The sequence below is a fragment of the Pagrus pagrus genome (genome assembly GCF_965226575.1).
Source record: "Pagrus pagrus genome assembly, chromosome: 20".
Taxonomy (NCBI): Eukaryota; Metazoa; Chordata; class Actinopteri; order Spariformes; family Sparidae; genus Pagrus; species Pagrus pagrus.
In genome coordinates, this window is record NC_140207.1 from 1,230,792 (window position 1) to 1,244,002 (window position 13,211).

The 13,211-nt window shown below is 38.6% G+C and overlaps 1 protein-coding gene across 1 annotated transcript in view; it reads right to left on the reverse strand.

Moving 5' to 3' along the window:
• Positions 1-13,211, reverse strand: part of LOC311249183 (NLR family member X1-like) — a 55,649-nt gene that overhangs the window by 22,822 nt on the left and 19,616 nt on the right. The window contains exons 4-6 of the mRNA XM_084340023.1: positions 6,027-6,217; positions 4,033-5,812; positions 3,378-3,551 (exon numbers count right to left, since the gene is read on the reverse strand). Coding sequence (XP_084196149.1) covers positions 3,378-3,551; positions 4,033-5,812; positions 6,027-6,217 — 2,145 coding nt within the window. The remainder of the gene's footprint in view (positions 1-3,377; positions 3,552-4,032; positions 5,813-6,026; positions 6,218-13,211) is intronic.

A 13,211-nucleotide genomic window follows, 5' to 3' on the forward strand; every position in this document is an offset into this window, starting at 1 on the left:
GTCAGTTTGACACCTTTCACGCATGTCACGGGGGTGTGGTTAAGGAGCAGTGATTGAGTGATTGAATGAATGGGCATGTATTCACCTGTTCACTGCAGCGGCTGCATGGAGAGGGGGTGAGTAGGGAGAGCGTATTTTTTGTTGACCGCTTAATCTAACTGCAGATTGAGTTTCAAACATCTTGCCTTGCCTTGCCTTGCCTTACCTTGCCTTGCTTTGTCTGTTTTGTTCAGTACTGGAAATAAATACGGACACAGTATTGTATGTCAGCAGTGCAAAGCTCCCTCACTTAGCCTCTCAGTGACTTCGCTTTTCGTTTGGAGTCACTACATTGAGTGATGGACCTGTTCAGTTAACAGACAGTGAACACCATCAGATTGACACACCCTTGCTCCGCGCCGCAGGCTTATCCGTACACACTGGTTCGGTTCGCCAATACTGCGCGTCAGACATCGATCTCAGACACACTGTATAATGCGACTCCTTATCCGTCAAATTCGGACAGGCACAAGAAAATAACCCTGCCATTGGATACTTTTTAGCTAAAGATATGCACCCTATCGTTTGTCTTACTTGATTTTCTAAGTATATTTATTTTATTCATTAAATGTTTTGGAAATTGCAGAACAGCTGGATACATATTTGTACATTACTTTCGATTTGAACATTTTGTATTTTTCGATTTGAACATTTCATGTATTTTTTTTGAGAGAAATGTTGAATAAATTCATCCTGTTTCCAAACTCAAAAAAAAAAAAATCGTTTAAATAATCGCGATTATGATTTTTTCCATAATTGAGCAGCCCTACAAAGGCAAACTGATTTTCCTTTCTGGGATTAATAAATTGAACTGAATTTCCCTTTTGGGGTTAAAATGCAACCAAACACAAGCCCCGAAATATGCTTGTAAACAAAATGGCAGGCCCTGCCATTGTAAACAACACTGACAATGTAACTTTTCAGCTGGCTTTCTACTAGCTTCAAAGAATCTCCCAACTTACAAGGACCAAACTTTTGCTTCTCTGAAAGTTATTTCCTATATATTTAGTTTCTTATGTAAATATACCTTAGACAATGTTCACTTCTCTGACAGTCACACAGTGCACTTTCAAACACACTTCAAAAAATTAATAAAACTGCCTCCGCTTGAAAAAACTATGTGTCCCTTTTTGATAAAACACTTTTATAAACATAAATATAACATGTCAGATTGCATGCTATTACAAACACATTTCAATTTTCCCATTGGGATTGATATAGTGCAACCATAACTTTCATTAAACTTCACATTTTTTGCAGATAAATAAAAGGTGCCTCTTGTACTGTGTACAAAAAGTATTTTGTACCCCTGATATGTAAACAAAATCAAACATCTGCATATATTGCATTGCATTGTAGGGGTGGGGGAAAAAAATCGATTCACATAAGAATCGCAATTCTAATCATCCACAATTCTGAAACGATTCATAAACTTCAAAAATCGATTTAAAAAAAAAATGTATTTTTTTTCTATTTGGAAAAATCACACAAAACACCAATTTGTGTTATTTGTGTACAGTTTATTTTTGTAAATTCTGGGAGAAAAAAGCAGCTAGCCTAAGCTTTTATTCAGGCAATTGTATGTATGCAAGTTATTTCTTGTACGGTAAGTAAGTTTTTATTTGTTTAGCATGAATAAATGTTACCTTTTGTCTTAAGTTTGCCTTTGTGTGATTACATCATTGGAATCAGTTTATATAAAAATCACATTATCTTATACAAGCTGTATTGTTTTGATGCCATGATTTGCCTTAACACACTAAGCACTGTATCAATTTCTGAATCGAGAATTGTTTGAATCGTGAATCGGTTGAACTGAGAATTGGTTGAATCGAGAATCGATTTTGAATCGAATCGTGACCCTAAGAATCGGAATCGAATCGTGAGACACCCAAAGATTCACACCCCTATTGCATTATAGACATCACATGTTGGTGGATGTACAGGACATCAGGTGCATGCTTTTTCGGCCTGTTGCATGTAACAATGCCGGCAGCGATTGCATCCTTAATAGCTTTCCAGCGGGCCACTTTCTCGTCATAGGGAATACAATGGCAAAATGATTCAGCTAATGTTGGCTGCTTCTTAGCGGGTGTTTGTCGGCTGTCAAGGTCTTGTGCATCTCATAGTGAACAACATTTCTCCCACTCGGCTGCATGACTCTGTTTGAGATGCTCAAATAAATTGGTCGTGCTGCTGCCTTTAGTTGCAACAGCCTTTAAACAAACTTTGCAGCCGTGGTTTGTTCGAGGTCTGACGCCACAAAACCAAATCAGTTCCAAAATACTGAGGAAACTGTGCCTTCTTTGGGAACAAACATTCCTCTGCTTGCCACAAAAAACACACATTTTAATTAACTGATCAAATCGATTTCCCAGACTTTTCTTGTTATATGAAGGTTTTAAATGGACAGCTCAACATTGTTCTGCCACAGACAAGAGGGCTGAGGCCGGAGAAGCACAGCTGATCTCTGACAAACTGCAGCTCCTCAATCTGAATAAAGAATAAATGATGGAGATAAAAGTCAATTTTATAAGTCAATCAGCTGTGTTCAGGTTTTAAATGTGTAGCTCAACATTACTGTGTCCTCATCAATGAGCTTTCCCTAAAAATGAGTCAAGTGACTTTGTCATTGTGTTATTGTGGATCATCATCAGCCTTCTACAGACATCATCCACATGTCAGCACAACATTCACACAGCTGTTCATATCAACCCAGATTAATCTGGGTCAGGACATAGATCGGTGACATCAGTCCAATATCCAATGAGTCAGTTACATCTGTATCTGAACCCTGTACCGATACTGGATCGGACCCATCTCTAATTATAATTGGATCAAATGTGCACTAAGCAAAGTGACTTGTATGTTCTCTTAAGCTTACATGTAACCTAGTACCTTCCTGAAATATAGTGAATATAAATTAAGTGTATTTTTAGTTATGCTCCTGTTCACTGGTTGAGTCACACAAAGTAGCATAATCTTCTGAATAAAAGCATCAATACATGTTGAGATGTCATCAGTCAGTGGTGACAGATCAGACCCAATAATTCAAACATCTGTATTTGGAAATATGCTTCACACTCTGTGTCTGTGCTCATGTTTCTAATGAGAGAGAGAGAGATGCTGCAGTATGAATGTACAAGTTCCTAGAAAATACTGTGTTCAAAAGGTTTTGAATAAAAAGACATTATTCGTGATAATCTGTTGAACTTCTTCCAATTTTTTGTGCATAGATTTGTCTCAAAAATTCTAAATATTGGTGAATTTTGCAGCAGCGTAAATCCTACATTTCCCATACTAAGAGCAACACAGTTTGCAAAGATATATGAACTGACCTTAGTGTCTCCAGTTTACAGTTTGGACTCTTCAGTCCAGAACACAGCAGCTTCACTCCTGAATCTTTCAGGGTGTTCTTGTTCAGGTCCAGCTCTCTCAGAAGGGAGGGGTTGGACTTCAGAGCTGAGGCCACGACTTCACAGTGAGTCTCTGAGAGTCCACAGCCAGAAAGTCTGTGATGAAAGAGAAAATAAAACTTAAACTATAATACAGTTTGACACTTAAACAGACACAGATTGAACAGATAATGTAAATGTGTCATATTTTAATTAACAGGGTACTGTCATTTGTGTTTGTTAAAGTTAATTTTGACATGTTGTTCAATGACCTGAATGTAAATGTATTTACTTCAGTCGTGTGTTAATTTTGTGCATCTTTGATTATCTCATTATGTCACTCTGTCTGATTTTCATCAACTATTAAATTACTTTAATGACTCCTATTGCACTCACAGTATAATTAGTACTGAAGATTATATTATTATAATTGTATTAGTAAGTTCTTCCTCAAGTGGCGTTTAACAAGATCATTTCTTCTCTGAGCTTGGTGATGATATCATTTTGTGGACGTGTGTTAAGTGTTTATCTTCACTCTAAAGTTGATGTCTTCAGCTTTATGATGGTTTATGATGTTCATAATCACATCTGGACTCACAGAGCCTTTCTGCAGTTCCTCACAGCTGGAATCAGTCTCTGTCGTCCCTCATCTGATGTTTTGTACTTCTTCAGGTCCAACTCATCCAGAACCTCCTCTGACATCTGCAGCATGTAGGCCAGAGCTGAGCAGTGGATCACAGAGAGTTCCTTCTCTGATCTGTTCTCTGACTTCAGGAACTCTTGGATCTCCTGATGGACTGAGTGGTCGTTCATCTCCATCAGACAGTGGAAGATGTTGATGCTTCTGTCAGGAGACATTTCATCAGTGTTCATTTCTTTTAGGTTGTTGATGACTCTCCAAATGATTTCTGGACTGTCATCTGTCTGACCCAGCAGACCTCCTAAGAGTCTCTGGTTAGACGTGAGAGAGAGGCCATGAAGGAAGCGAACAAACAGGTCCAGGTGGCCATTTTTACTTTCAAGGGATTTCTCCATGGCTTTTTTCAGAAGGACATCCAAAGAAGTCTTCCCCAAGAAAGCCTCCAGTACCTCTCTGTTCCTGTTGGTGTAACAGTGGAACATGTAGACTGCAGCCACAAACTCCTGAACGCTCAGATGAACAAAGCAGTAGACTGTTTTCTGGAAGATCACACTCTCTCTTCTGAAGATCTCTGTACAAACTCCTGAGTACACCGAGGCCTCTGTGACATTAAGACCACACCGCTCCAGGTCTTCTTGGTAGAACATGATGTTTCCTGTCTCCAGATGTTCAAACGCCAGCCTACCCAGCTTCAGAAGAACTTCCCTGTCAGCCTCCATCAGCTTCTGTGGACTCGTCTCACGTCCCTCATCGTACTTCTGCTTCTTCCTCTTTGTCTGAACCAGCAGGAAGTGTGAGTACATGTCAGTCAGGGTCTTGGGCAGCTCTCCTCTCTGGTCTGTAGTCAACATGTGGTCCAGAACTGTAGCAGTGATCCAGCAGAAGACTGGGATCAGACACATGATGTGGAGGCTCCTGGAGGTCTTGATGTGTGAGATGATTCTGCTGGACAGATCTTCATCACTGAACCTTCTCCTGAAGTACTCCTCCTTCTGGACGTCAGTGAAGCCTTGTACTTCTGTCACCCTGTCAAAACGTGAAGGAGGGATCTGATTGGCTGCTGCAGGTCGGGAAGTTATCCAGACAAGAGCCGAGGGAAGCAGCTTCCCCTCGATGAGGTTTGTCAGCAGCACGCTGACTGATGACTCTTGTGTGACATCAGACACGACCTCATGGTTCTTGAAATCCAGTGAAAGTCTGCTTTCATCCAGGCCGTCAAAGATGAACAGAAGTTTACAGACAGCGAGCTTCTCTGCTGTCACCTTCTGTAATGTTGGATGGAAAACATGGAGCAGCCTGAGAAGACTGTACTGCTCATCTCTGATCAGGTTCAGCTCCCTGAACGAGAGCAGAACCAGCAGACTGACATCTTGGTTTTCGGAGCCCTCTGCCCAGTCCAGAGTGAACTTCTGCACTGAGAAGGTTTTTCCAACTCCAGCGACGCCGTTGGTCAGAACCACTCTGATGCGTCTCTGTTGGTCAGGTGAGGCTTTAAAGATGCCGCTGCACTTGATTGGAGTGTCATGGAGGGTCTCCATCTTGGAAGCTGTCTCTAGCTGGCTCACCTCATGTTGGGTATTAACCTCTTCACTCTGTCCCTCTGTGATGTAGAGCTCAGTGTAGATCCTGTTGAGGAGGATTCCACTTCCTGTTCCATCACTTCCTTCAGTCACAGATTCACATCTCCTCCTCAGACTGATCTTATGTTCATCTAAAACCTCCTGCAGAACACTATCTGCTGAAAGAGAAGGAAAAATATGAGTCTAAAGAAAGAGTTTAAGAATCTGGTGATCGTTTTCAGGACGAAGACCAAAACTAAAGAATGATTCTATCAAAATCTTTAATGTCTTTGCTGAACAAGACAACAAATGAATGAAGAAGAATCCAGTTTTCAGACATGATGACATCAGCAGACAGATGTTCAGTCTTACCTTGTACAGTGCTGCTCTGACTGACTGATCTTTCTCCACACTGGGGACAGGAGGAGTGTCCTGATGAAGCAGACTGGCCCCAGTATGAGGTGATGCACTGTTTACAGAACCAGTGTCCACAGCTGGTAGAGACTGGATCCTTCAGGACGTCCTGACACAAAGAACAGCTGGACATCTGCTCCTCCACAGAAACATGACTCTTCTTCTTTTCTCTGTGGAGATGAACAGATGCTTTACAACACATTACATTACTGGTGACCAACCGACACCTCACATGTCGAATGCAGCTCTTACTCTACATATGGAGTTTGATATTCACATGCTGATATTTTTTTAATTCACTTTATAATCAAATATCATCAACACCATAAATGTGAATCATTGTCTGGATATGAAGGAGTTATTTGGTGTAGGCTATTACTCTCTTGCAATTTAACACAAATAAAGTTTCCACATCTTAACATGATATGTAGTCATAGCGACACGAGGCCACAGCTACAAATACCATACGCTCTAACTAGCGATGGTAGGCTACGTTAAATTAGCTAACATCAATGTTTACGTTAGCTTGTGTCAACGACGCTTGGTGAGCTGGTGTTAACAACTGGATGCTTTCGGTTCAGATGTTGAATCGTTGTTGACGTGCTGTTGCGGTACGCCAGTTCTGCATTGCAGTAGACACATTGCACTTTGTTATCTTCTTCTTCAAGTGTGAAATGATCCCAAACTTTGGACCTTCTCTGTCTTTTACGGACGGTTTCTTGGCTCAACGCCATCGCGCCCACTCAATTCTGAACGTAGAGGTGTGTGTCCGCAATAACAGTCTGTGTGGAAAAATTATCCCTGAGCTAAGCAGGCTACATAACGCGGGTGACAGGAATTAAACGAAGCCTCGAGGCAGATTTTGCTTCGATCATTTTTTTGTAATCGAATTATTCAAGTTACTCGAGTAATCATTTCAGCTCTACATTCAAGTTTCATCCTTTCTTTCCATATTTTGAGTCTTTGAACAGGAAAACATGAAACTATATTGAATTCAAACAATAAACACTGAATCTTCATCAGGTTAGCTTAAAGTGGAAACCATCTCTGATGACTGTTTTTGTCTGAGGGTCCAGGTTCATCACTGAATTACTTCATGAATTCTACTGAGGTCCTGTACTGATCTCTGCTAGTGTTGCAGCCCTTCTCTCCTATGACTCATGTACTGTAACTGTAAATCGTCCTTGCAAACATAATTAAGTTTTCCCTCTCAGTTATTTTCTTTAGTTATATTTGAATGCAGTCTTTTTTTCTTCCATTATTTAATTCCATTCTAACTTACATGTTTTAAACTCTATTTATACATTTTCTGTGTGTGTAACATGGTGGAGGCCAAAATTGCATTTCATTGTGCAATTGTGTATTTATGATGATAATAAAGCTGAACCTTGAACCTCCATTTGGATCAAGTTGCATGAAAAAAATAAGGTGTGCCAAACGAACTAGCTACTGCTGTTATTTCAGTTGTCAGATATATATTTAATATAACATTTAACATTGAAGCAAATATAAGGAGTCGGGATCGGATCAGGTTTGAAAAAGTTTTATCAGGACATAATAAACACCTAATGACTGATCAAAAAACACTCAATTATATAAGAACAGCGTTGTGAAGTAGATTATCAGATAACATTAAAAATGTCTCTTACTTTATATCAAAGGGTTCATTACTGAAGAGTGGATTGTTCATTTTGGACCGGTCACTCTTCAGAGACAGACAGCTGGACACTGGAGACTCTGATCTGTCCTCTTTTACCCCCAAGTCACTCATCTTCTCAAGTCTGAGAGGTCAACCAGCAACACTAGAGGCAGAAAACACAGTATAATACATTCGGGAATCTTTATAGTTGGTAAAAGTTATTTTTATGTATGTATTAAAACTAGTGTTGAGGTTGACGCATTACAAAAGTAAAATATTACAGTAGTATATTACTTTAAGCAGTAACAGAGTAATGTAACACATTTCTAATATGATTTGCTTTAATATTATTACAGATATTCTGTCTGGTAACATGTTGCCTCGTGAAATTAAGAGCAGGCAACTTGTTTAATCTGGTTCAAAGCAGCTCATAACAATAAAACATTTTTTAAACTTTTATCAGTACCAACATGCTATACATGGTTAGATTCTCCAAAATCCAGTCGTTCAGTTCATTCAACGGGCTAGCAAGCAGCTAACATTAACTGACAGCCTTTACTTTTGAGTCACAGGTAACATCAGAGCCTCTCTTTAAGGGACCCTAGAAGAAATGCAGTGGAAGGAAAGATCGACTTGATGAAGCACATGTTCAACACTGAAATGTGTTTTTACAGTCTGAGCTGTGACCACCAACAGCTAGCTTCACTTAACGGACTCCACTTCTTCCAGCAGTTTTTTCTAACGTTTGCTAACAAACATCCAAATAAAACCCACCAACTGGTTTATGTGGAGTGAGTGTGTTCATCCAAACCTGTAACTCAGTTAGTTTCTCACATGTTCCTCCTCTCCTTTATGTTCTCCTCCTGTCGCTGTCGTTTGGCTTCCTTCTACTGTGTCAGCCGTCGACAGTGTGCACAGCAGTGTCAACAATTCATGCCTAACCCACTCAGCATAAAATCTACCTAGCAACAGTCAGCCGCTCCAGATACTACAAACAGACAAGAAATAGTTTTGATAATCAACATTTCAACTTTCTAGTATCACTTACAGCTTCAATATGCGAGTGGGAATTTAATTTAAGAGCTTTCTCGTCTGAAGTCTTCTGACTGCCAACGCCCTGATAGATCAGATAACAACCAGGATACCTGCACGTCTACAGTCCATAAGGAGACTGAAAATATAATAACAATAATGTAAAACTTACGCTGTGTCCTGATGTCCCTCAGCCTGAAACTTCACAGTCCAAGTTCAACAAAGCACTTGTCAAAAATCCCATATTGTCTCATGTTTGTGGACAGAACCGAGGACTCAGAAGTCTTTTCTACAAAATGGTGTCAGTCCGACCAGGTGATCCAAGTAAATGTTTGACAGGGAAAAAGTTCAAAGTTCATTTTATAAGGACGTATCATTTTATATGACATTAGTTTATGACTTAATCTGTTACTTACGTCTTTAAGTTTGTTTCTGTCCCTTACAACAGAACTGGGAACTATAAAAGAAAATTAACCTGCTGACCTCAGACCTGCCAAAACTAAACTTGTTAGACTTAAGTGATAGTGCTCCTTCAATCAGCTCCAAGTCAGACTTTATAAAGCCTTTAAAATAACTGCTTCAAGAGACTTGATACAGCTCACATGTCGACCTCGACACTGGGCAGCTTTTCTGTGAGTTCCAGGGAGGAAACACTGGTGAGCTGTGTTTTCCTGTTGACAGCCTCACTCATCAGTCCTGACATGTACAACTGTGTAACTACAACAGAAGCCTGAAACTAAATTAATCTACACAACAATACACACACTTAACATTAAAACGTACTTAGTGTGTTTCTGTCTCTGTCGAAATGAACACAGACCCACAAACAGAGACAGACACACACTGTACAAGTTGATTTTTAAAATGCATTTTGTTCTTCCTCATGAACGATGAGAGATGTAAAGTCGAAGTAGTATTATTTAGGGGAGGATCAGAAGATTATATACAAAGATAATTATTACCAGACTTTCTGATTCTTTTGTTCAGTTTTGCAACAACACAACCTGTTGAGATAGAACAGCAAAATTAACTCATTTAAAATGTGACGACAATTAAATACAAAATGTGGCAGAGCTGCAACATTGGTCTGTTGTTTTGTTATAGATGAGGTTTTAAACAATGAAAGGCAGAAAGTTTGATTGTGAATATAATCATCTTAAATAACTAATACATTTTATGGATACTAAGGAACATAACTGTAGAGTCATGGTTTGTATATTCCAGCTGTGTTTCATTTCTTTTGTATAGATGCTGAAAGGCTTCCACAAATGACACACCTGTTCATGCTCGCTCGTAGCTCCCTCGACATGCCTCCTGATGTATTTTAAGGATTGAGACATCTGTGAAGGTGAAACGCTGAGACAGATTCCCAAGTTGCAAACAGGAGGACGTCTGAGGAAGAAGAGGAGGAACACAACTGAGAAATGAGAAAAACCCAGTGAAATAATAATGATAATGTCAAATTTATGCTGTCACCGAAGTTCCTTCTCCAGCAGCTACAATCACACTTCCTGCCAACCTCACAGTCTTAGCTTTGAGTCAGTATCATTATAAAAACCATATACTGGTAATTCTCTGTAGTTTCTAGATGCAGGGCTTTAGCCAAGATTATAGAAATACTGAGGAGCTCATAATTCACCCAAATTATCCACAAGTTTTGATCAGTCACCAAAAAGATATCCCCCCAATATTTGATATTTTAAAAAATGCCTTTAAATTCTACACCAATTGTTCAACATTAAATATTAAAATTCAGACTGCTCTTCATACAGACCTATTAGTCTTATGGGAGTAGACACAAAAATATTGAGTAAAATTCTTGCTAAAAGGCTAGATCCACATATCCCTTTTTTGGTACATAGTGATCAGAATGGGTTTGTACAGACTCGTCAGGGATTTCATAACATAAGAACGGTCCTCAACATAATCCACTCTAAAAATAATACCAGGGATACAGCGCTGTTATCTCTAGATGCTAGACAAGCGTTTGATAGAATTGAGTGGCATTATTTGTTCAATTTGCTACCAAGATATGGACTTGGGGGAAAATTTATGAAATGGATAGAATTATTATATACTAACCCTACAGCACGCGTAATGACGAATAATAATTTATCAAGCCCGTTAACGCTAGAGAGGTCAACTCGTCAGGGCTGTCCTCTCTCCCCACTATTGTTCATTTTAGCCATTGAGCCTTTAGCCATGTCCATTAGAGCCGAAGCTAATTTATCAGGAATAACAATTGGAGATCATGAACATAGGATATCGTTATATGCAGACGATGTGATTCTTTTTTTGTCAAAGTTATCAAACAGTGTCCAGACATTATTACATTTAATTAATAGGTTTGGTCAGTTTTCTGGATACAGTATTAATAATACAAAATCTTCTATACTTTTCCTGAACAAAGATGAAAGAAGTAATCCAGTCATAACAACACCCTTTTTTAATGCGAGGGAAGGCTTCACCTATCTTGGAATTAAGATTACCCCCCAAATTAATACAGTCGTTCAAGCAAACTATGACCCGTTGATGAGAGAGGTACAAGAATTACTTGAAAAATGGACAACAATGCCAATATCAATGATTGGCCGGATCAATATAATCAAGATGACTATCTTGCCGAAATTCTTATATCTATTTCAATCACTTCCAATGCCACTACCAAAATCTTTTTTTAAAGAAATTAATAACGCATTCTGTAGGTTTATCTGGAACAATCGAAAACCTAGATTAAGACTCAGATTATTGTACTTGCCATATGATAGGGGAGGATTACAGATGCCCAGTTTACAGTGGTATTACTGGGCCGCTCAGCTGCGTAGTGCTATGTTTTATTTTGTCACACATTCTCCTCCAGCATGGGTTCATATTGAACAAGCATCAATATCTAAGCTGCCACTAAGCCTATATTTATATTCAGCAGATCTTAAAACTTTGAAGAAAAAAACAACAAATCCTTTCCTTAAGAACTCTATTGATATATGGTTTAAAGCTCATAGACATATTGGTAATACACCTCCCATCTCTCAATTTTCACCTATTTGGAATAATGCATGGTTCACTCCTGGCCGGGCAGATGGTGGTTTTCAAATTTGGGCCGACAGGGGGGTGCAAAAAATTGGAGACTTATATGCTCAGGGCACCTTACTTACATTTAATGATCTTTGTTTGAAATATTTAATTCCAAAAAAACACTTTTTTAAATACTTGCAATTGAAGCATTTCATTTCATCAAAGTGTCATCAGGATACACAAGAACCGCCGCTGTCCTGCCTTGAGGACATTGTGTTAAAACACATGAATGGGAAACGCCAAATCTCTATACTATATACAGTACTTGTCTCACATGATGAGGAATCTAGTCATGACAGAAGGAGGGCATGGAGTTCAGTAGCTTGTATAAAAGCTCAAACACAAACCATTAATACTCGCATGAAACTGCTACAACACAAATGGTTAATGAGAACATACATAACCCCTGAGAAACTCAATAAATGGTCCCCTGACACTCCAGATACTTGCGTGAAATGTTTGACTGAGAAAGGTACTTTGATTCATTGTGTATGGGAATGTCCTAAACTGGTAACTTTTTGGAAAATGGTTGTTCACACAAAATTACAGGTATTCAGGTACTCTGTGTAGCAAAACTTTGTATTTTAGGGATATACCCAGATTGTTTTTCTGTTAACTCCAAGTGTAAGACTCTGATCAACTTTGGCCTCCTGCAGGCCAGGAGGAGGGTTGCTTTGTCTTGGAGAGACACTGAAATATCATCTACACAATCTTGGATTAGAGAGATGGCAATGTATGTTACATTAGAAAAGCTAACCTATGTAATCAGGGGTAAAGTACAAGAATTTGAAGAAGTGTGGGCACCCTTAATGGACTTCCTCAAGCAACAATAGATTATATTTATCTGTAGAGCTATTCTGTGTGTGACTATTTTTTATTTTTATTTTTTTTTATTTATTTATTTATTTTATTTATTTATTTATTTTTTATTTATTTTAATTTATCTCATTCTATTTTATTTATTATTGTAATTATTTTATGTGGATATGTATGTTTGTGCGCGTGTTTATCTTTTCTGTATGTATGTGTATGCAGCGAGGTTCACCTGCATCTCATTGCGTAACTTGTGTGGCATATGTCAATGTGCTTTGTATGTTCTTATTGGAAATTAATAAAAACATTGTTCAAAAAAAAAAAAAAAAAAATTAAAATTCACCAAAGTGACAGTTTCATATAAAGGTTATTAAAGATAAAGATATTAATGGCTCATCTATCAGTCATCTTACAACACCAGGGTTGTTAAACACAACTGATATGTAGCTGTTCTTATTCACCAGCTGTGTGAAGACTGAGTGGAGGCTGTTATCTGTTCATTTAGTGTTTAATTAGCTTTTTTAAAAATGTATCTGCATTCATATAAATATATTTGAATAGAATTGAAGCAGGAAAGAGAAATCTCGGCCCAGATATTCATTATT